This window comes from Xenopus tropicalis, chromosome 1, assembly GCF_000004195.4.
Source record: "Xenopus tropicalis strain Nigerian chromosome 1, UCB_Xtro_10.0, whole genome shotgun sequence".
Taxonomy (NCBI): domain Eukaryota; kingdom Metazoa; phylum Chordata; class Amphibia; order Anura; family Pipidae; genus Xenopus; species Xenopus tropicalis.
In genome coordinates this window covers 72,163,667-72,189,101 of record NC_030677.2, presented here as the reverse complement: position 1 = coordinate 72,189,101, position 25,435 = coordinate 72,163,667, and the positions used below count along the sequence as shown (strand labels likewise).

The window sequence follows — 25,435 nt, the reverse complement described above, 5'->3', positions numbered from 1 at the left end:
GTATGATATTCAGTGCATGTAACTCGGAGAGGCAACCGATATCGCAGAAGGCTGCGGATATCGGATGACTCGCGTTAAAAGATTTTGATCGGGCGCCATTGAAAGCACCTGAGCAAAATCTACCTTCAGGGCTGAATCGGCAGAAGGAGGTAGAAATCCTATTGTTTCTACCTCCATATCTGCTGATTCAGCCCTGAACATCAGTGAAGGGTGGGAATGATCTTTCGCACAAAAGATTGAAAATCGCCACGTGTGTGGCCAGCTTTAAGCCCTGCATCACTGTGCCAGCACTATATAAATACATACATTAAGTTCTGAATAGAGTAAGAAAGTCTGTGGGAAACAAGGAATAATGGAAACTTTATTTTGCATTAGATCTGTTTATTTTAGAGTAATTTGTGAGTTATGGAAAAAACTGCCAATAATTGTTTTATTGAAAGTTTTTGTTTTAAACTTGTTGGTAAATGTGCTAGATGCAAGCTTAATATACAGGTATGGGACCTATTATCCGAAATACTCAGGACCTGGGGTTTTTCGTAATTTGGATCTCTGTACCTTAAGTAATGTTAAAAATCATTTATTAAACCCGATTGTTTTGCTTCCAGTAAGAATTAATTATATCTTAGTTGGGATCAAGTACAAGGTACTGTTTTATTATTAAAGAGAGAAAGGAAAACATTTGTAAAAATTAGAATTATTTGCTTATAATGAAGTCTATGGGAGATGGCTGTTCTGTAATTTGGAACTTTTTTGGATAGCGGGTTTTTGGATTATGGATCCTATATCTGTATAGGGTTTGTTCTTGATCACTATGTATTCTTTATTAAATTTGGTGTCGAAAAACAAATCATTTTTTTTTTTATCTCAAGGTATTGCTCACCCTTTATTTCTGGCAGTTTTAGACTGACTTAAGTTTCACTTTACTCTAAATCTTTCAACAAGAGCTTTATAATGCTGTAATATGCTAAACCACTGTCCATTGTTAGTATCATCTGGAAAAGGGAGATAAATGCTGTGAATTACATTTTCCTTCCGAAAACAACTTTAAGAGAAATACCTCTGTTGTGAGCCATCGTAAACTTTGGATTGAATTACAAGGGAAGGAAGAAATCTTTTTTCATTCAGATGTTCTAGAAGTTTGTTGTGTCGATACAGTGAAACTATGCCATACCTTATTTCTGGCAAAAAAAAAAGACTGGGAATGGCTGGGTCAGTATTAACCTAACCTGCTGTGCGTGTATTTTGGCTTTTTGTGGTTTTCCTTTAACATGTGCTGAAAAATTTAACTTCAGCCCGTTTGATTTTATTTGGACTCATGCTGGGTTGTATGCTTCCAATTTTCTTTAAGTGTATAAACTGGGCAACAGTCTGAATCTGTGGCAGTGGTACTTTGTCAGCTGTGAGGGCAGACAGAGCAAAAACAATAAGGAATAGGTTTATTATAACATTACTCATTTTCATGATTAAAGGCAGTTTGTCATTGTGCGGTGGGTGTAAGTTTTAAACTATTTTAAATATTATAACTTTCTTTTCTTTTTCTGTACATAACAGTGTGACCTTTTGCATTTGATTAAGGATAATAGTGCATTTGCTTTCTAAATGTGATTAATTTAGCATCAATTCTGCATTTTTCAAAATTAAGGAACCTTATCAATTCCGAAGTGTTGCATGGATTGAGACAGCCTGGTGTTGGAGAAAGCCCTGTGGGCATTAGATTAGGGTGGGGAGACAAAGGAAACATTTGGAATGATTTATCTTGTATATCTATTTTTAAGCAGCAACTACAGACCCACTATAACTACTGCTCATAAAGCTTTTGGCATTTCCTTGTGCTATAACGCTACCTTATTAAAGGCATAACCCTAAGATATCCTGGCACTTAACTTCTGGGTGCTAGTTAATGTAGTCTTTTTCCTGAGTCTCTTTCCCAGGGGCTGATGTATTAAATCAGTCAACTATCGATCAAACTGTGGACTTGAATTGACACATTTATCAAAGCTGATATTTTTGTCAGCATGTCAAAATGTGTGAATGCTTTGAGCAGTTGAATCTGGTGATCTGTGGGGAGATGTAGTACAATGCGGCTAGAGCATGTTCACCAGCCTGACTGTGTATTGCACGCAGGACAAAAGGCTTTGGACCATTATTTTCTGCACTGAAAAATAAATTGTTTAAAGGAACCGTAACCAAAAAATGAAAGTGTATAAAAATAATTACAACTTAAAGGAACAGTAACATCAAAAAATTAAAGTGTTTTAAAGTAATTAAAATATAATGTGCTGTTGCTCTGCAAAAAACTGGTGTTTTTGCTACAGAAAAGCTACTATATAAATAAGCTGCTGTGTAGCAAGGGGGCAGCCATTCAAGCTGGAAAAAAGGAGAAAAGGCACAGGTTACATAGCAGATAACTAGTAGATAAGCCCCATATAATGGGGATTTATCTGTGATCTGCTAAGTAACCTGTGACTTTTCTCCTTTGAATGACTGCCCCCATGGCTACACAGCAGCTTGATTTATATAAACTATAGTAGTCTTTCTGAGGCAAACACACCAGTTGTACCAGTGCAGGGTAACTGTAAATTATATTGTAATTACTTTTATACACTTTAATTTTTTGGTGTTACTGTTCCTTTAATATATTGTAGCTCTGCACTGGTAAAAGTTGTGTTTGCTACAGAAACACTATTAACGTTTAAATAAATAAGCTGCTTTGTAGCCACAGGGACAGCCATTCAGGCTGGAAAAAAGAGAAAATGCACAGGTTCTATAGCAGATAACAGATAAGCGCTGGAGAATATAATTGTATTGTATTGTATCTGTTATCTGCTATCTGCTATGTAACCTTCGCCTTTTCTCCTTTTGAATGGCAGCCCCCATGGCTACACAGAAGCTTTGTTTATATAAACTATAGTGGCCTTTCTGAGTCAAACACACCAGTTTTACCAGTGCAGGGCAACAATATATTTTATTGTAATTATTTTTATATACTTTTGTTTTTTGGTTTTACTGTTCCTTTAAATCCTCAGTAATGCACATACCATTCCGTTAATATTATTGAGGGTTGATATTTCAGCCCCTTTTCCATCAAGTAAAAAATTTCTGTTTTAGTAATTCCCTTCTTAAATGCTGGTTGATCTGGCAGAAGGCAAACAATATGTTAGAAGCTGTCTCAAATTTACCTTAGAAGGGCAAGAAAATACTTTCTTGACTTCAAATTGGCAATAGGACCAACACCTGGATTTACCATCGCCCTTGTATGTTCTTACTTACAGTGGAGGAAATAATTATTTGACCCCTCACTGATTTTGTAAGTTTGTCCAATGACAAAGAAATAAAAAGTCTCAGAACAGTATCATTTCAATGGTAGGTTTATTTTAACAGTGGCAGATAGCACATCAAAATGAAAATCGAAAAAATAACTTTAAATAAAAGATAGCAACTGATTTGCATTTCATTGAGTGAAATAAGTTTTTGAACCCTCTAACAAAAAAAGACTTAATACTTAGTGGAAAAACCCTTGTTTGCAAGCACAGAGGTCAAACGTTTCTTGTAATTGATGACCAAGTTTGCACACATTTTAGCAGGAATGTTGGTCCACTCCTCTTTGCAGATCATCTCTAAATCCCTAAGGTTTCGAGGCTGTCTCTGTGCAACTCTGAGCTTGAGCTCCCTCCATAGGTTTTCTATTGGATTAAGGTCCGGAGACTGACTAGGCCACTCCATGACCTTAATGTGCTTCTTCTTGAGCCACTCCTTTGTTGCCTTTGCTGTATGTTTTGGGTCATTGTCGTGCTGGAACACCCATCCACGACCCATTTTCAGTTTCCTGGCAGAGGGAAGGAGGTTGTCGTTCAGGATTTCACGATACATGGCTCCGTCCATTTTCCCGTTAATGCGAATAAGTTGTCCTGTGCCCTTAGCAGAAAAACACCCCCAAAGCAAAATGTTTCCACCCCCATGCTTGACGGTGGGGACGGTGTTTTGGGGGTCATAGGCAGCATTTTCTTCCTCCAAACACAGCGAGTTGAGTTAATGCCAAAGAGCTCTATTTTGGTCTCATCAGACCACAGCACCTTCTCCCAGTCACTCACAGAATCATTCAGGTGTTCATTGGCAAACTTCAGACGGGCCTGCACATGTGCCTTCTTGAGCAGGGGGACCTTGCGGGCCCTGCAGGATTTTAATCCATTGCGGTGTAATGTGTTTCCAATGGTTTTCTTGGTGACTGTGGTCCCTGCTAATTTGAGGTCATTAACTAACTCCTCCCGTGTAGTTCTAGGATGCTTTTTCACCTTTCTCAGAATCATTGACACCCCACGAGGTGAGATCTTGCGTGGAGCCCCAGAGCGAGGTCGATTGATGGTCATTTTGTGCTCCTTCCATTTTCGAACAATCGCACCAACAGTTGTCACCTTCTCTCCCAGCTTCTTGCTAATGGTTTTGTAGCCCATTCCAGCCTTGTGCAGGTCTACAATTTTGTCTCTGACATCCTTGGACAGCTCTTTGGTCTTTCCCATGTTGGAGAGTTTGGAGTCTGCTTGATTGATTGATTCTGTGGACAGGTGTCTTTTATACAGGTGACTAGTTAAGACAGGTGTCCTTAATGAGGTTGACTAATTGAGTAGAAGTGTCTAACCACTCTGTGGGAGCCAGAACTCTTAATGGTTGGTAGGGGTTCAAAAACGTATTTCACTCAATGAAATGCAAATCAGTTGCTATCTTTTATTTAAAGTTATTTTTTCGATTTTCCTTTTGATGTGCTATCTGCCACTGTTAAAATAAACCTACCATTGAAATGATACTGTTCTGAGACTTTTCATTTCTTTGTCATTGGACAAACTTACAAAATCAGTGAGGGGTCAAATAATTATTTCCTCCACTGTACTTAAAAGACATCCATCCAGCTTCTCTTGACACTGCAGTTGCTTCTGGGAGAAACTTTTCAGTGACATCTATAAGATAATCTCGTCATATGGATAATGGTGCTGCAGTCTTATGTTGGTCTTCCACTGTATGGGCGGTGGCTAATTTTATTTGTTACTCTAAACCCTTATATGTTGCTGCTCAAGTCAAAGCTGCATCTAAAATGAAAGATTGCAAGCTGTAATCCCAACAGGTCCCTTTCTAGATACCGGGCAGAGGAATATGTAGAAATTCGTTTTTTTTAATCAGTTGGTGCCTGTTTAGGTAGTGGACTAAGTTGACAGCACAAGACTGGATGCACAATGGTTTTCCATTCGGACATCGACAGACTTATTTTTGATGAGCCATCTCTAGGATAAGATACTATTTAGATGCCCCCAATTCTTATTTATATTCAAGGGTTGGAGCCACTAAACTTTTAGGTACAATGCTATTAAGCCTTTGTGTGTCCCAGCAAATCACGGTACGAGAGGATGCATTTATATGCTTGCAATGGAAATAAGCATGTCATCTGCATTCCCTTTATCTATTATATACCATTATAAATAAATCTGCTTTGCTGGCACATGCTTCTGTCTATAAGCCAAGGCAAACTAAAGTAGACCAATGAGGTATATGAATAAATTTGGGGGAATTCTTTTTTTTTTTGGAATCGAATTGCTTTTCAAATCCCTGAATCTATTTCATAGCATTTAGAAAAAAGTGACCACAGAGCGGCTGTGGGAGATTTATACTTCACTTACGTCATTACATATCTGTGCCAGGAAGCCCATGATCCTTCTACTCCAGGTTTTTTTTTTTTTTTTTTTTTTAGGTAATGTTAAAAACATTTGTTAATACTTATGTGACTTACTTTCATACTTTTCTGTATAACTTTTACCCTTAAGTACAAAATACAAACCAGATTCTTCTTCCATTAATACACTAAGCCGTTGTTCTTTCACAGGTTTTTCAATTAGTAGCGTTAAAGCTTTGATTTGTTTTATAGATGCAGAATCGCATGGCTGTGCTGCTCTGTAACTTGAAGCCTGCAAAGATGAGGGGTATTCTCTCTCAAGCCATGGTTATGTGTGCCAGCTCCCCAGAGAAGGTGGAGATTTTGGACCCTCCAAGTGGAGCAGTTCCTGGAGACAGAATCACCTTTCAGGGCTACCCAGGTAATATGCTGTTAAATGCTGTATTGTGAGTATGAGGTAATGTATAATGTACCTGAGATTCCACCTTTTGAGTTTTTTTGTACAAATAACAGGTAAGTTGATACTTTAAGGACAATGGCAAACAGGGTGGCTTTGAATGTTTTGTCCCCAGTGAAATGTCTAAAGCTTGGCCGTACATGAAAAGTATCATGTATCTGATCTGCTCACCTTGAGATGCGTGATATTGATCCAACCGTTTGGCTCTCAGGCCAAACAATGAAATTACATTGACGGGAAACAGGCCTTTGGGATAAGGACCACATCAATGCGCAGATGCACTGCTCACCCGGACAGAAGTTTTAAACCTGCTCGATCGACATCTGTCTGATTTTCAGCCAGGTGTCAGTAGGGCAGGGCCTGTCTTAGGGCCTCATACCAGGGCCTATAAACTGCCAGCTCGGGCTGTCAGCAGCTTTTAAAGGGATACTGACACCAAAAATCATAATGCTTTTTAAACCTCTCATTGCTATATTATTGTATTAGCTTTCTCATTTCAGTGTAAAACTACTTGGCTATTACACTTATATTTCCTGTACTATCCCCTATTTATCTGCCTGAGGGCGCCGCCATGTTTGTGCTGCAAAAGTCGGTTGGTGTTTAAAGCAAGACTTTTTTCTGTCAAATATCTAAAGCAGGTCGCAAAATTGACCTCTTACAGCAAAGAGTTAGAGGCAGTGGTTTCTCAGAGCAGCGTGCAGGACATTGTTCTGGGCTGTGTCCGGCATTAAAGTCAGCCGGTGCGGGGGAGACAACGCAGGTCGCACAGGCAGCATGATTAATACAGTATCTAGTAGAATTAATAGACAGCAAACTCACAGTTCAGATGTGAGGAGGAACAGATCACTTGTTTAGGTTATGCACGGACTGCCTAGAAGTAAAGGTGGCCATACACCAGCAGATCCGCTCGCTTGGCGATGTCGCCAAGCGAGCGGATCTTCCCCCGATATCCCCACCTACGGGTGGGCGATATCGGGGAGCATTTAGGTAAAAAAAAAAATAATCCGATCGTTTGGCCCTGGGGCCAAACGATCGGATTATGTGGGCGGCAATGGGGCAGTCGGATCAGGGACCGCATCAACGAGCCGATGCGGTCCCCGATCCGACCGGATTTTCTAACCTGGCCGATCGAGATCTGGCCAATTTCAGGCCAGATATCGGTCGGCCAGGCCGCTCTGCCCTGCCCATACACGGGCAGATTAGCTGCCGAATCGGTCCAAGGGACCGATATCGGCAGCTATAGTCGGCCCGTGTATGGCCACCTTAAGGGGGGGAAAAAAAAGCAGGTCCCGTCTATGTCATGTGATGTCAATGAAGAGATAGATAACAGACAGGGAAAGAAGGGGCAGTCGGGCTGTAAAACAGTCGGGATCAATCTTCAAGGTACTGGCAAAAGCAAAAGTTTAAACAAAAAATGGTCAGCATGACCTATAGCTAACTTTTGATGCACATTATTATTTTGAAAAGTCATTTTTTTGTGTCAGTATCACTTTAATGGCTATGGCCACCCTAACTTTGTGAACAAATCATCCTACTTTCACTTATCTAACTACACCCAAGTTTGTGGTCGATGCAACAAAAGTGAATGTAAGATCAGATCAAGTGTTTTCTTAGCTACTAATGATATTACTCACAGTCGCACTACATTAGAGCTAACAAACCAGCCCTCCTACACACTGATACAATTGTAGTTTTCAACTACAAATTGCAAAAATAATTCTGCTTCAGTATTTATAAACACAAAGACTGCTTCTTGATTACTGTGTTCTATTAAAGGGCATATTGAAACTGGGAAAACTACAGTATTAATAATATATGCTAACAAAGTGGTACAGAGTTGCAGCATTACCAAGATGTGTTATGCATGTTATACAAACTGTCTCACAAAGCATGGGCTAGACAGGGCATAGATTGTACCGTAAAAATGATACCATTTCAACATTTGGCCTGCTATATATCCAGAGCGACCACATTTTCTCAGATTTCTTTGATTATTCCCTGGCTTCATAGGTAAGTTTAATTGAAACCAGGGAGTTATTGATTAAAGACATTGATGTTTGGCAGCCAGTGTACATGTATCTCATGATTACAATTTTTATGGCATAGAATAGCACTGTTCTTTTGCTACTCCTAATACATTTTTCTGGACTTCATCTTTCTGGGAAAGCCAAGTGTTCTTTTAGTTCTTATATTATTTGGTACCAGTAATAGGCGGACATTTCATTATCATGTGGGTGAACTTTGTATTGTTGCTGCATTGGGCATTTAGATTGTGAAGACCAACTCGTTTGTGCTAGCCTGTAGGGGGTAATTGATATATTTGGTGGATTTGAAATGAATGCGTTTATCTCACATATCTGGTGTCTGTTGTATCAGTCCATTGTTCTTCAGTTAGGGAGGGGAAGATCGTGTGTCATTTGTCGTAGGCCCATTAGATGAGTTAGGGGTGTTCTTGAAAATGCCTGTATCTGCTCTGAAAGTTAAAAAAGGAAAACTTTAATGAAGAGAAGTAGTGATGAGTGATTGATTCAGAAAACAAAAGAGGTCAGATAGGGCCGTGGCTGGAAGAAGGAAATTTCACTTCAAATAGCTAGCAGTTATTGTGTTTAGTATTTTTGTTTAACTTGTTCTGGATCAGAAAATGAATATAATGATGCAGTACGAATGGGCAAAAGTTCCTCCGTGCATTAACATACCTGGCTTTATTAATATAATTATGTTCTGTACAGAATCACTCTGTATTTTATTTAGATCTTAGAATTTCATAGTGTTTTAAGTTCTGTTTTCTTGTTTTTACAGACAATTTAGGTTAGCCATTGAAACTATATATATATATATATATATATATATATATATATATATAATATATATAATGCACTTGCCTAAATAATGTTAAGCCAAGCTGTAATCCAGACATTTTGAATTTTTATTTTAGCTCATGCACATGCTGCTTTTTTGTCTGCCTTATACATACAACTGGGTTTCTGAATCCACTTTAGTGAGGTTTAGGAATACTTCTGTATAAATATAATTTGCCTGCTTTCTCAGTAAAGGGCTGATAAAACCACAGGACAATCCAGTAAAGACCCATACAGATCTAGCAGAAAATACACAGTGAGCTATTTTCCATTTTTATTTGCTGGCCTTGTTGCCCCATCTTCTGAATACATTTCTTGTGTGTGTTTATAGGTCCTCATTCTGGGGAGTTTCCAACAGGAATTGGTACAGTTTGATAGGAAGCCTGCTAAAATCTTTCTGGCAAAAGTTCTGCTAACACAGTTGAAATGCCTTCCCATATGTTCTTAGCATCTGTATTTTCTTTGCTTCAACCTTCTATACAATAATTGGCACTGACATTGCGTTTCAGGATATATGTTCTATTTCTGTTGCAAATAATGGGAATGGTCTGGTTCATATTTTGTTTCTTTGTGTATGATTTACCAATTATAAAACATTTAGTGCATGTATTCTACCTCACAGAGCAGAACTGTTTAATATGGCCTTACAGCCTAGTGATCTGTATTGCTGTGGCAGCTGAATGGCATTGGGAAACAGACTGAAAGTGACACCACTGATGATGTAACTGCAGAAGTGAATGTAAATGGTATCAGTATTGCAAAAGTACTTGAAAGTGCACCATTTTATTACATTGCCATGCTCCGTTCATTGCCACCCTTTCAGTCATATTCCTACATTTATATGTATGTGTGTTTCACCCATGTTTCCATAAATTCTGTGCCTTAAGGCCCCCATACACGTTGAGATTTGCTCGCTTGGCGAGAGTGCCAAGCGAGCGGATCTTCACCTGATATCCCCACCTACGGGGTAGGCGATATCGGGGAGCGTATAGCCTAATTCGATCGTTTGGCCCTGGGGCCAAACGATCGAGTTATATTGGCGGCAATGGGGCAGTCGGTTCAGGGACCGCATCAACGAGCTGATGCGGTCCTCGATCCAACTGAATTTTCTAACCTGGCCGAGCGATATCTGGCCAATTTCAGGCCGGGCGGGCAGGCCCCTCGTTTCTGCTCCTACACGGGCCAATAAGCTGGCGAATCGGTCCAAGGGGACCTTTATATTGTTCTTAAAAAAATAAATCATAGAAAGTATGGCGCTTTTGTGAATAGCAAATCTGACGTTTGTTTCATTGTATCGGGGTGCTGTAAGAAAAAATGTAGTACATACTGTATATACTGTTTTTTATCTCATCTATTAAAGGAGAAGGAAAGGCAAAGTCACTTGGGGGTGCCAAAATGTTAGGCACCCCCAAGTGACTTAAATCGCCTACCTTTTACCCTCGGGCTGGTGCCCCTATTCGGAGAGAACAGCTCCAGCCCCAGGGTAGCTGCAGCGCTTCCTCCTTCCTGTCCTGTTCGCGTGCATGCGCAGTAAAGTGAAAAAGACGAACTTTAACAGAGAAGTCGGCTTTTCACTCTAATGCACATGGGCCGGTCCCGGGAATTTGCCGGCAAAACGAAGCAGGAAGGAGAAAGCACTCGCTAAAGGTACCCCCTGCTGGTGCTGTTTTCTCCAGACAGGGGCACTAGCCCGGGGTACAAGGTAAGCGATTAAATTCACTTGGGGGTGCCTATCATTTTGGCCTTTCATTGTCCTTTAAAGGCATGTGTATGGGATCGGTTGTCTGGAAAACTGTTCTCCAGAAAGCTCCAGATTATGGAAAGGCCATCTCCCATACTCCCATAGACTCTGTTTTAATCAAATATTTCACATTTTTAGAAATGATTTCATTTCTCTCTGTAGCAATAAAACAGTACCTTGTACTTGATCTGAAATAATGAATCCATATTGGTGGCAAACCAATCCTATTTGGTTTATTTAATGTTTTAATTATTTGTTTTGTAGACTCAAGGGAGGAGATCCATATTACTGAAAGGTCCCTTATCCGTATTATTAAAATCTTTTACAAAAACAAAAAGCTTTAGCAAAAATAATAGCAATACAAGTATGTCACTTACCATTTTAAATTGCTGGTTAAGTCATTACCACTCCATGAATATTAGTACTTAGTTATGGAGGCCGCATTACTGGTTTAACCAGGTCCATTTATAAAAAGAAAGAGTTGCTGTGATACATTTATGTCAATAGTTAGTTGCTTTGGTGCACCGTTCATTAGTGCCTGTCATCAAATTGGTGATAAGATTAGCTTGTGTTTCTTTTTAGTAGTGCACACAAAAATAGCTATTCTTCTTAAAACTAAATAACTTGCAACATTGTCACTTGAAAATGTGCCACCACTTGCAGAACTGCTAACTGAATGAAAGATTTCCTGGAATCACTTTATGTGCTTTTGCCCCAAAGGTTATACACTATATGATCCGCTTGTTTGGCAACCTCGCCAAATAAGCGGATCTCTCTCACAATATTCCCACCTAAGGTGGGGTACTATCAATCTAATCCATTAGGTTGGCCCTAGGGTCAGACAAACATTACAATGAAGGGAGCTGCCAGAGCAAAGAGCTTATTAATGTGCCTATGTGGTCCTCAATCCAACAGGAAAATCAAGCCTGCGTAATCAACATTTAGCCGATTTTTAGCCAGTTATTCGTTGGGGAGGACCCCATACATTGGCAGATAAGCTGCCAAATAGGCATATAGGACCCAAATTGGCAGCTCAAATGTATGGCCACCTTAAGTGCCTTTATTTATGAAGACTTTTCATCTCTTATTTAGTGAGATGAGTATGACCGTAATCCCTATTATATTTAAATGCAAGCATGCAGAGAAAAAATGTTTTGTATTCATTAACATGTCTGGTTTATGCTGGCTCTATAGCTGTTGGTATAATATTATCCCATTTGGTAAGTTAATCCCACTAAGAATAAAACATGGGGATCTTGTTATCCTTTTTCAGTCCCATGTAAAGCACCACCTTATTTTATCTCCATAAATAAGAGAATATAAATATGTGTCAGAGCTATACAATATTATACATGGCTAACCTCCGCCTAAGGCATAATTTCACTGTTTGACCTTGCTTCCAAATTTTCAATTAAAAAAAGAGTCAGTGCTGTGTAAGGAAGAGTTGTTTTCTAATATTTCCCAGCAGATAATTCTTATAAAGTGAAGCTTTATGCAAACTAACTTTTTTGCTTTTTTCTTTTGAAGGAGAACCTGACAAAGAGCTCAATCCAAAGAAGAAAACATGGGAGCAGATTCAACCAGATCTGCTTACTAACGACAAGTGTGTAGCAACTTACAAGGGAGTACCATTTGAAGTGCAAGGAAAAGGAGTGTGCAAAGCTCAGACCATGACCAGTAGTGGCATCAAATAAAGTCTGAAACTATTTGAACACCACATTTAGATGTTGTACCATTGGGCTACACAGTTGGAATACAATAAAGCCATGCTTTCAGCATCACCTCATGTTTCATCCCTTCTTCATATTCATTTGATTTAGTTGTTAATTTAGATACTATAAAGAGGAACTAAACTTTACACTGCTAATATCACGAATTTGTAGAAGTTTATTCTAGTTGCATGAGCTTTTTCTGAAGTCCTCAAAAGTTATGAACTCTATTCTATATTATATAGTGAATAATGCACCCCCTACTAAAATTTACATTAGAATTCACAGATGAGTTCAGTGACTAAATAAAAGCACAAAGCTGCCACAGAACACCAAGGTGACTTCTAATATTTTTGCACAGTGTAGTAGGGGGTGTATTATCCTTTATAATCTACAACAGGGGTGCCCAAACTTTGTCCCCCGGAGATCTACCTTTGACTCCTCCCCCAAGACGCAGCGTATGTATGGGAGGCAGCGCACGTACGCATTCCCAATAAACACGCACACTTTCGTGCCGCACTTCCGCATCCCCCGGCTTAGACATAATCCACTAGAAATCCACGGGGAATCGACTGGTGGACCACGATCAACAGCTTGGCCACCCCTGATCTACAACATACGGTTCCATTTTGTCATACAGTGTCTTTAGAGTTACCCTTCACTTCCTCCAGGTTTTTTCCTCCAGGATGAAGGCCATATTGGACACAGAGAAAGATGCGGCAGCAGGGTTTAGCTTAGGACTTACAGCCACAGGTGGTAGAGCTAAATTTGTTGGTTGAAAATGTTTCTGTTCACTCCCTTGCTTATGCAAAACAGCATGTCTGAGGAATATGTGGTGTGTGCTTTTTGTCCTCTTTCCATGTCTAAATGGTCTGTGCTTAAATCCCCATGCAACTGGCTTCATAGCATCTCTGCACAAAAGTGCTTTGAGATTTTATAAGCACAAATTTTAGATGTTTGTTTTGGATTCAAACTACACTTGCTGCATTATTCATAATAATGTCTGTTATGCTGTGTTTTCCATACACTGAGGAGTAATCTGCAGTTACCCTGTGAGCATATGAATCAGCTACAAATTTAACTTATTCTAAATGTTAATAATTTCAATAATTTAGTCTGTTTCATTTAGGGAGTTTCAGCTTTGCAGGAGGCAGAGCAAGGTAAGCAGCATGGGAGCACTAGTACTGCTAGGCATTGAATCTATCCATTTTCTGCAGTGATCTTCCTGGTATATTTGGGGTTAATGTGTTTAGTATTGTCCATTTTTGCAGCAATCTAGAGTCAGATCTATCTCCTACACCCCACATCCAAATCCTTGCCAAATCCTGATGCTTTCTTCTGTGTAACATTACCCAAAATCACCTTTACCTTAAAAACAGCCCAAACACTTATTTGTTCTCATTACTTTCTGCTTCAATTATTTTAAATTACTCTTACAGGCATTTCCTGTTCTGCTTCCCGGCTCATCCAAATATTTAACTGTTCCATATGAGTACCCCTTGCGAATGCGAATCCCTTTACTTGCTCTTGGTTCTCTCTATACCCCTAAGCACTGAGGCTCTCTGCAACATTATATCACATAAAACATTGCACATTCAAAACACGTACATAAAGCAATATCCTTATTAGAAAATCATATATTTCTAAAAATATGTGAAATTTGCTAATCCCATAATAAAACCCTGCCATTTTCAGTAGTAAAGCTTGTCCCTCTGGCTCTTATGAGGCACTGTGCTCACACACAAACAAGGGGATGTATATACATGCTATGTTATATCAGCCAACTAGAGGCTCTTGTTTCCATGACAGCCAGAGCCTTAATTTTTTTCCATGCAAGGTGGCTAAAGGTAATATATATATATGTACTATATATACTATGTATATATATATATGTACTAATATGTATAATTCTTAGCCCTTATAATACATTCAAGGAACTAGCTTTAAGGACCTTTACATTTCAGCTCTTCAAAATATACTTCTTAATGCTTCCTTTACTCTGTGAATGCAATACAATGTACACCCCGCTCCAGATACCCTGTGTCGAGGTCCTGTTTAAGAAATACTTAACCTGGAGCACCCTCTTCTGTTATACCCCATACGATCTATTCTGGTGAGAATTAGGAGAAAAAAAAGACAGTGAAATAAAAGAAAAAAATAAGAATAAAAATGTGGCTGTCACTTTGTAAATTATTTCTAATTGCACATTTAATTATGTGCTTACGGTATTGCACAATATATTTTTTTTTTCTTCATTTTAATCTTCTATTTTCCTTTTTTTCTACTTTTCTGATTTCTTTTTTTTATTTTTTTCATTTAATTGTTTTCTCCTTTTTTTCTGTTTTTCACTGATATACCTGATAAAAACTAATTTGTCTCTCTTTATCTTTCACTGCCTTCTATTGCATTCCTATCGGAAAGACGTTTCTTGAGTGGGTTGCCTTTCTCTGGAATTCCCTTTCCTAAAAATCTTCAAGCTACTTAAGAAAACCTTTTTTAATAATCCCCAATTTATCGGAGGTCAATATTCCATGAAAAATCATGACTATTTCTCTTGAACAACCTTATCTGTCAGTTATTCCCCATAAGCATTAAGCACTTGTGTGTAGGACCCTGTACCCCTACAGCTTTGGTTACCTTTACTTTAAATCTCCATTTATTAAATTGCCAAGGCTATGTAACTTGGCACTATATAAATAATCATGAGCATTATGTTGTACGCAAATAAGCATTTTCGATGTTTATTCATTATTATTAATCATTTTTATACTATTTCTAGTTTTTTCTTAGGCCATTCTTTTACAGTATCCGTTCATTCCAGCATAATACATAATTCAGAGTCTGTGTAGGCTGCTCCAGAAAGTTCCTGGATGAAATGTTATGTGCACTCCAGCCTTTGGTAACTGTTCTGCCGCACATAGTGCAAGATTTGATTTGATAATATTTCTCGCTCCTGACGTAGTGTTTTATCTTGAGGTTCTCTAAAAATGTAGCGATTGTGAAGGGTTGCTAAAAGGGAGGACAGAGATTTTGGCGATGAAATAATGTATTCCTCTTGCGTAATCCTGGCTTCTTGTAACTTGTCTCCATGTGTGAATATGACAGCCGTGAAATACTTCCACTTGGAACCCAGGAGATCCTGAACGAAAACAAAGGGTTCAGTTGGGGTTTTCACTCATATGGAAACGATGGAACAAATAACATGATGATGCAGGGTATAAATAGGACATATCAACATTATTTATGAAAAATAATTCCATTTTTTTTTTTACCAATCATAGCTACATATAGCCCTCTATAAAAATGGAAACAATAGGGTCACCATGGCTTGGAATATTGAGAATTTTTTTAAGAATTTCATACAATTATCTATTTACATTTATGGACAGGTGCTTTTAAGCACCTCTGCACTGTATCTTGTTGTCCCTCTAGTGGGCCAATCGCCTACTATCTAACATACAATAGGTGGGGACTGGGTAATTATAAAATGCTTTGGAGCCTGCAGTTAAACTGCGCTGAGCTGTTCCCTATCATAGTGACTGGCACTAACCATGCTAAAATCTGGCTTTGACAGTTTCCGTTGTTACAAATATTTCATGACTCACTGCTATGCATTCTTTCAGGAAAAGAAATGGAAGTTATATAAAAATAAAAAAATCATATATTATTTGAGGGAACATGTAGTGATGATTGCAAGTGCTCATACCTCATAACATACACCGACTGATATAACAGGGAGGCTTTCAAGGACTGAACAGACTTTTCTTTGCCACTTCTGTCATAACTAAATGATTGTATCCAGAAAAATCATGTTTCATGAGATTCAAGAATATTTTAATTTTTTTCAGAAAATTGTGGATATAATAAAATCAAACATGATCCTGCACAGAACGTCTGCAGCATGTGTTGTACAGCATTAACTCTTAACATGTCACAAGTTGTAGATCCTATGGCGCCAAAGCAAAAGTGATTTTTCTTTGCATAATATGTGTTAGTTAAACATTTGAAATCATTTTAAAGTTAAATGTAAACTCAATTGCAACTGAAACCAGTTTCTGTCTGTGTTCTCAGTTTGTAAGACTACTGAAATAATGTATCAGAAGCCAACCTTCTAGTTCCCACAATTCTTTGCACACTTCTGTTATTCGCCTCTGCATACTTGTTAATCACCAAACATACAGGGCATTGTGGGCTTATTTATCAGTTTTCAAGTTTGTGAATTTGAGTTTGTTTTCCTAGATCAAATAAACCTGCATACTGAATGGTCGCTTATTTATTAATAAGGAAAACTTTTCCGAACTTAAAAAACTTAAATTTGCCTATGACAACTCCCATTGACTTCTATAGAAACTCATGTGTGTAGATGGTGAATTTTTACATTCAAGTTATTGGGTTTTTTGCACTTAATAAATATCAGACATTTGAGTTTTCGTACCATAACCCAAATTCAAGTTTTGCAAGTGCAAAAAAACTTTATTCAAAAAAAAAAAAAAAAATCCAACTCGACTGTTGATAAATCACTCGCTTAGTCTGGCCTGGAGGGGAACTGACTACCAATACAATGTACAGTGTTATTAGTAGTCGGGAAAAGATGGGATTGAAAGAGACAGGCTGGAATTGCTTTCAGTTTGCAAGTACATGTACAAATAACTTTAAAATATCTGAACATTTACAGTGGCTTGCAAAAGTATTCGGCCCCCTTGAACTTTTCCACATTTTGTCACATTACAGCCACAAACATGAATCAGTTTTATTGGAATTCCACGTGAAAGACCAATACAAAGTGGTGTACACGTGAGAAGTGGAACGAAAATCATACATGATTCCAAACATTTTTTACAAATAAATAACTGCAAAATGGGGTGTGCGTCTTTTAGGGTATGTCTCTACCAGCTTTGCATCTAGAGACTGAAATCCTTGCCCATTCTCTTTGCAAAACAGCTCCAGCTCAGTCAGATTAGATGGACAGCGTTTGTGAACAGCAGTTTTCAGATCTTGCCACAGATTCTCGATTTAGATCTGGACTTTGACTGGGCCATTCTAACACATGGATATGTTTTGTTTTAAACCATTCCATTGTTGCCCTGGCTTTATGTTTAGGGTCGTTGTCCTGCTGGAAGGTGAACCTCCGCCCCAGTCTCAAGTCTTTTGCAGACTCCAAGAGGTTTTCTTCCAAGATTGCCTTGTATTTGGCTCCATCCATCTTCCCATCAACTCTGAGCAGCTTCCCTGTCCCTGCTGAAGAGAAGCACCCCCAGAGCATGATGCTGCCACCACCATATTTGACAGTGGGGATGGTGTGTTCAGAGTGATGTGCAGTGTTAGTTTTCCGCCACACATAGCGTTTTGCATTTTGACCAAAAAGTTCCATTTTGGTCTCATCTGACCAGAGCACCTTCTTCCACATGTTTGCTGTGTCCCCCACATGGCTTGTGGCAAACTGCAAACGGGACTTCTTATGGTTTTCTGTTAACAATGGCTTTCTTCTTGCCACTCTTCCATGAAGGCCAACTTTGTGCAGTACACGACTAATAGTTGTCCTATGGACAGATCCCCCCACCTGAGCTGTAGATCTCTGCAGCTCCCCCAGAGTCACCATGGGCCTCTTGGCTGCATTTCTGATCAGCGCTCTCCTTGTTCAGCCTGTGAGTTTAGGTGGACGGCCTTGTCTTGATAGGTTTACAGTTGTGCCATACTCCTTCCATTTCTGAATGATCGGTGGAACAGTGCTCCGTGGGATGTTCAAGGCTTTGGAAATCTTTTTGTAGCCTAAGCCTGCTTAAAATTTCTCAATAACTTTATCCCTGACCTGTCTGGTGTGTTCTTTGGACTTCATGGTGTTGTTGCTCCCAATATTCTCTTAGACAACCTCTGAGGCCATCACAGAGCAGCTGTATTTGTACTGACATTAGATTACACACAGGTGCACTCTATTTAGTCATTAGCACTCATCAGGCAATGTCTATGGGCAACTGACTGCACTCAGACCAAAGGGGGCTGAATAATTACGCACACTCCACTTTGCAGTTATTTATTTGTAAAAAATGTTTGGAATCATGTATGATTTTCGTTCCACTTCTCACGTGTACACCACTTTGTATTGGTCTTTCACGTGGAATTCCAATAAAATTGATTCATGTTTGTGGCTGTAATGTGACAAAATGTGGAAAAGTTCAAGGGGGCCGAATACTTTTGCAAGCCACTGTATATATATATATATATATATATATATATATATATATAATATATATAAAATCCTGAAGTGCCCCTGGATGTGCAAGTCTTTACTTGCTGTGCATATGACCTTTCCCCCTTTATATTTCTCTGTTTAAGAACTGTAACTGAGCTTTACATACTGCATGATTGTAAATAAATGTAAAAAGAAGAATTATGCTCCAGAGCTGTCAGTTTAGTTTACTGCATATTCAATATTTAAGAGTGTAGGAGATGTTTTGCTGGATTATTTATTTGTTCACCAAGCACACGAGCTATTGCGCCAGCAATCTGGAATCGTTGGAATATAAAGTTCATGTTGGTGGCTTTATTACATATTTTTTAAATGTAAGGCTTCTCTGCACACGGAATATTCTTTCTTAAATAAAGCGTAATATTTGGCTCTGTAAGTTTAATATTGTTCAAGGTGTGTCTTGGCAGTGTGCTATGGTTTCTACCTCCAGACACAGGGAACGTATCATCTTCATAGGTTTGGAAAGGCATAGCTCAAATCAAGCTTGTAGAGCATAATAGGAACACAATTGGTCTAAAAATGATTCCAAGTCGCTTGGATTCTCTAGGCCTAATCTTATTTGACAGGATCTGTGTGAATAGTCTAACCTATTCTGGCCCTTAGAAAAGCAATACTTCAATTCACTGTTTCATCTGGTAGCAATTAACAATGTTATAGTTCAATTCTTTTTTACTTCTGGAAGGCAGATATCGTGATTGTACATTACTGATGAGTCTCTTTAATGCTGGAGGCCCTTGCAATGAATTGGAAAGAATTCATGTGTTGCACAAACAAGTCATCCTAATTTATCAATTCAGTTTCTGAGGAAAATTGCTAAAGACGTGCACACAAAATTGGGAGGGAACAAATTTTCTCATCCTTAAATACTGATATCCATTACCATTACATGCATTACCTCTGCTAATTTGACAGTGTACTGGTTTTCCTCTTCACAGAATGGGACGTCAGCCCTTAAGATGAGTAGGGCCATATGTAACCCTTCTGAAAATTGCTCTGCCAGGGTCTTTCTCACTCTTTGCTTTACTTCCCCCATGCTCAGGCTGCTGTGAGGAAAGCCTGGTGTATCTAATACTCGCAGTCTCAGGGACAGATCTTTACCCATTCGGCGACCAAACTGAGGTATACAGGCTGTGCAGAGCTGACATTCGCTGGTCACTGATTGTGGGAAAAACTGGCTTTCAAATTCGCAACTGCCAAGCAAGCTGTTCCCAAGCGAACTCTTGCCACTCTTGGTCCTTCCAAGGAGAAGAAGGTTAATGGTGATCTCATTAGTATCATCCATAGTGGGTGTTCTTAACATAATGAAGAGAGAAAAATGAGAAGCAGAAAATTGGGCAAACTTTAGCATGGGTTATCTAAGGATTTATAATGGGATACAGGATGCTTGTTATTATCAGGTTATCCACCCTAAAGCTTTAGCTGTTTGGGGAATTTAACAATTTAGCAAAATAATATACAGATACATATGGATTAAGGAATAACATACTATTTCATTAATAAAAAAAGAAGAATAGGAGATAAAGCAGAAACATGGGCACCATGTGTTTGTCACGATTTGGTAAAACAACCCTGTTGGAGAGCATGTATAATACAACAGACCTTATATGGTCTATTGCTGTGTCAATCAAACATTTTCCACACAAGGGAGGATCTCTGTATTGCTAACATATTGTGCTAAACATCTCAATAGAGTGCCAAGCAATGCAAAACTGAGTAATTGTTAGCCACAATTCCACACTAGCACTAGCAAAACACCTATGGAACCCACTAATTGTAGTTTCATGTTCAAAAAGTCTTGGCATGTTCAGAAGAAATTTGTATATGAATCCTTAACCTTTACCTAATAACTGGGAATCAAGTATTTCACCTAATTAGGTTTAGCATTCATTCCATGGATTTTGCAGGGCCTTGGACCCAGAAGCATAGGCCATTTAGTTGTACAGGGCCTTAAGATTTCCAGTGGCTCCCTGGATATAAAAAAACTGACTAATTTTCTGTTCCACTTGTGACAATTTCCCGTTGATCTATGAGAAATTGCGATAGCCGTTACTGATATTTTCCAGTGGTGGTCAAAGCTCCTCTAATGCTATAATAAAACAACTCAAGGTTCCAAGCATTAGAGATCATTTATCCAGTAATTTTAGTGACAATCAAAATATGTGACATTGTCCCATATAGTCCCAAGTAGCATGCAGTGAAGACTACAGAGTATGCAGCCCCAAGGCTAGTGTGTAAATAAGCAGGCAAAAGAATTGCCTATCTGTGTCCTTCTGCCCCATCTTTAGTAAGTGTTGACAGGCTTGGAATCCGTCAGTGCACTCACAGGGCAGTTAAAATGGTGAAAATGCATACTCTTGGATTTTTCGTCTGTGCCTGTCATTGCATACTAAAAGTGGGGAGGAAGGCAGCATGTTGGGGTTTTCTCCACTGGCGTATTTAAGTTGGCAGGTTAACCGCCATGTGTGACACTAGCCTAAATGCTGGAACACCACAGCTGTAATTAACAATGAAGAAAAAGTGATGGAGCACTTTATTGTCCTTAGGAAATTGTCTCAAAGCTCCAGGCAAAGATCCAGAAAATATGTTTTTGCACAGATAAAATGAAATTGACACGTGTAAAAAACACTTTACAGGTAGTGAACCAGTGTAGTCATGTGAAAATGTGGAAAAAGGCACAGCTATCCTGGTTTGCCATGCTTAAAGTGTTTTACACGGGACAAATTCCATTCATCTGTATGAAAAGGTATTTTTGAGTACTTTCCCACCCATGTTACCTGTGGGAAACTGCAGCCAACAAAGCACCCTGTCTGCCATCACCCTAAGCCCTTGCATACTGCCATATTACTGCAATATGTGTAACATTTCTCATGCTGTCATTAATATGTATAACAAAGATTAGTTTCTTATCCATAACCTGCAGATAAAAAGCAAAGTAAACAGGGGACATATGGCTAACATGAGAATGATTAATCAGTGACCTTTGTGTGGGTGTCGGCAAGTATGAAGCTAAGACAATTAGACAGCTGAATTATTATTTACAAATTCATCATTTTTGTTTATTGTATTGTAATTTATTGTTGGAAGGAAAGCACATTTGATATTTTTTCTTTTCTTTCCTTTTTTTGTTTTTTTCTCCCTTCAGCTGCTGTACTGTGAACTCTCCGTTTTGAAAAAAAGATTTTAGCCCCTCAAACAATTAATGCACTGCAAGAATTGATTACAAAATCTGCTATGAAAGGGAATTCTGGTCTTTGATTACTTTTCCACCACCCTCTCTTTCTTCAGGTTAGGGGCTACACCTGAGGGTGCACTCTTGTGCCCCTTTTGATTGTGCACTTATAGCTATACACCTATAAAAATGTAATCTGCCATTTAATGCTAAAAACAATTGTCCCCTGGAACTGTTTCATCTTCTTGCATCTTTCTAAAAGCTGTAATTACATGTAAAGATACAGTTGTCTGGCCAGGTTGCCAAAGAGCCCATATTTGCTGAATTCAGTGGTTAGCAATTATATATAGGCACCGAGGGTCTATGCCTAGGACGGCAGCCCTCTGGTGCTTGTATGATAAATTTTTTTAGGAAAAATAAAAAACCTCCCTAGACGCTGGCTCCGGCGGTGGAGCTGGGAGGGATGGGTGTACAGGTTACTATAGACAGTGGAGTGATAGCACTTCTGGAGGAAGTGACATCACATGTAGAGAAAGTGACATCACATGTGGTGTGTACCTTACATCACTTCCGCAACCCGAGGGGTGCATTTAGGTCCGGTACCTAGGGTGGCAAAGGACCTAAATATAGCCCTGGTAGGCATTGGGCCACACTAGACTGATCTTTGTGTATATCAGTGACTAAATTACACAGGGAACCTCTGCAGCACAGAAAGAATAGCTCGGAGGAGATACCCTTTAATATCTGGACAAATCTAATTAATTATTGAAAAGTGTGGACAATAGCCTGGTCCCAAATACAAAGCAAGGTACTAAAAATTTGGTCAAGAAGGACCAAATCATCTACATATGTATGGGCACTTTATCTAAGTCTGAAAACATTTGTTCTGGCCTAAGCTTTAACCTTTAAGGTTCTCAATCTGCCATTTAGCTACAGATGAAGGTAGTTGCAGTTGAAGAATGTCTGCATTGAACCCTGCCCCTAGATAGGCTTAAAGTTATGGTGACATTTACTGAGCTCTGGGGACAAAATAAATCGTTTTCACTACATTCCACAATGTGCCTAGATTCCTTTGTGAAAAATAAACATAAAATACATATAGAAAGCAGAGGTTTAGATGAGCGCTATTGATAAGGAATTGTTTGCCTGACTATTATTAAATTAAAGATTTAGTAAAGCAACTGTTATTATTTTATTCTTTCATTTGAAATTAAAAATCAAAAGCCAGGCTGAATGCCATCAAGTATTTGCGGGCTATATCCATCTGCAATTATTTAATATGCCTTTTGGTTTTCTGTGATTCGGTATGAAGATATGGGTTTAATAATGGATATGCCATGCTAATAGTAACATTAATAAGGTAAATGTTACCAGAAGGTTGCATACAATATATCAAAGAGCATATGAATACACTGGGGCTGTTTTACTACAGAGGCATACAACTAAATCTACCTTATTAATCAGTTTTGTTGACTAAAAGCAATCATTCAGTACTTATTACTCACTGTCTACATATACTGTATATTAAATAATCTACCCCCTATTGCAAACTATAAAGAACAGAGACTTTCCATAAAAGATATGAGAACACAGGCCTCATGCTTACAGTATAGAAGGAATATTGCTAATATTCCTACTGGCCAGTTTGTCATTAGGGTTGGATGTATAAATATACTTTGGGCTCTGAAAAACAATATTTAGTGAATTACCCATGACAATCCTGTAAGGGAAGGGTCATTTTTCAGCTGGCATTCAATAAACTTCAGCTCTCAGATAGGTATAGGCCTTTGTTAACTATACTGATTTATCTGTAATAATGTAGTAGCAAAGAAAAGTATTACTAGTTACTGTGTGCTCCTTTAGAGTTAAGACACACTGGGCTACTAGTAGCAGCTACATTTTCAAGGCTACTAAACTCCAGAAAATACCCTGCCATAGACGATAGTGAGAATTATCTCTGCTAAAACACACATAGAGACAATTAATAGTAAATGATCAGCATTGTCTTTTTTAGTAGCCACAGTGAGTAGCTGCTGCTAGTAGCTCTGTGTGCCTTAGACACACACAAGTGAATTTTCTTTGATATTTAGCTTCTGTAACAAGATATATGACTCTAAATACCACAAAAAGCCTAAAAAATACTCTTTTCCACAATACAGAGAAATATAGCAAATATTTCCATATTATATATTTGTAAAGCCCCATTTATTCTGGGTATTGTGATATCAAGTCTGTATAGTTTTATGAAGATTTCTGGCTTTTACAGATCACAAAACAATCAGAAATAAACATACTTTAGAGTCAGAAATGCCACCTTCCGACAAATTCAAATTGGGTATTGTACAGTTTCTATTCCAAACTACCAGACTCCCAAGCTTTGCTAATTGTTTCAGAAAATAATTAATGTATGTTGGAATGTTGTTTAGAATTACATTTTCTTTTTATAGGTAAAAATCTTTTATCGTTTTTCGTTTTTGGGTTTACCTTCCCATTCCCTCAAAAATCTTCTGAAGCAATCAAGAGTTAATTTCCTATAATGCAGGCTTCTCTTGTTAAAGGCATAGGCTGCTCACCACTTTGACTTACTGTATTCACCAGCCCTACTAGGCTATAAAGGGAAAACACTCCTTTCCTCAGTCAGGCACAAATCATTATTATGGCTTAAAGTGCCCTTGCACTAACTGTTTGCTTAAGGGTAAAAATTCAGCATTGACATTTTAGAGGTATAGGATCTACTACATCTACTATACTACATCTACATCTACTATACTATACTACATCTACTATAGGATTACCATACCTTAAGTCTACTAAGGAAAAATGTAAACGTTAAATAAACCCAATAGAATTGTTTTACCACCAATAAAAATGTATGCAGCTAAGTTACTGTGGAGATACTGTTTTATCACTACAGAAATAAAGGAAATCGTTTAAAAAATGTCAATTATTTGAGAGTTTTTTTTATGGGAGTTGGCCTTTCTGCAATACAGTACTTTCTGGATATCAGGTTTTTGGATGAGGGAACCATACCTGTACTCTTAAAATTATATATAGGTAATATACCAACATGTAAGTAGTCCTTGTTTCCTGTCTTTACTTCCTACTGTCCAATGGCTTCATATGTATATGTGAATATGTCTATAACTATCAGTTTTTGCAGCAATTATGTTATGAAGTTCAGGTAACCCTTACAATGTAAGCAAACACAGAAGTACGCACACACGCATGCTGGCACCATTTTGCATTTCTTTGCAAATGCCATCTTTCTTACCTCGGCATGAGCTGTCTGTCTCCTGTGTTGTGGCTAAAGCTGCCAGCTTACTCTGCTGTGTGACCTTTGAGACTGAGAGGATGCCGCTGGTACCATTCTGAGGATAGCACAGGAGCTTTGCTGTAGTTAATTATTACAGAAAAATCAAAGTTTATTGCATCTAGCTTCTACCCTATGCATACTGTATGAGATTCTTGTTAGAAAATATGTTCATAGCAATCAGTCCAATCCTGTACCTATTAGAAATGCAAGGTAGGGCTTAAATTCTAAAATATTTTGTGCACTTATCAGCTTAATGCTTAGGTCTCATGTTGGGCTGGGGGT

At 38.5% G+C, this 25,435-nt stretch overlaps 2 protein-coding genes across 3 annotated transcripts in view; one reads left to right on the top strand and one right to left on the bottom strand.

Moving 5' to 3' along the window:
- aimp1 (aminoacyl tRNA synthetase complex-interacting multifunctional protein 1) overlaps positions 1 to 12,496 on the top strand; it is a 40,054-nt gene extending 27,558 nt beyond the window's left edge. For both annotated transcript variants that reach the window (XM_012963225.2, NM_001017050.2), the window contains 2 exon segments: positions 5,912 to 6,080; positions 12,243 to 12,496. In XM_012963225.2, coding sequence (XP_012818679.2) covers positions 5,912 to 6,080; positions 12,243 to 12,409 — 336 coding nt within the window. In that variant the 3' untranslated portion in view covers positions 12,410 to 12,496.
- Positions 12,497 to 15,142: 2,646 nt separating this feature from the next.
- gimd1 (GIMAP family P-loop NTPase domain containing 1) lies at positions 15,143 to 25,202 on the bottom strand. The gene is made up of 3 exons (XM_002940291.5): positions 25,112 to 25,202; positions 19,567 to 19,963; positions 15,143 to 15,563 (listed from the first exon to the last, which is right to left on the bottom strand). The coding sequence occupies exons 1-3, from the start codon at positions 25,117 to 25,119 to the stop codon at positions 15,303 to 15,305; spliced, it is 666 nt and encodes a 221-aa protein (XP_002940337.2). The 5' UTR covers positions 25,120 to 25,202; the 3' UTR covers positions 15,143 to 15,302.
- Between the last annotated feature and the right edge of the window lie 233 nt (positions 25,203 to 25,435).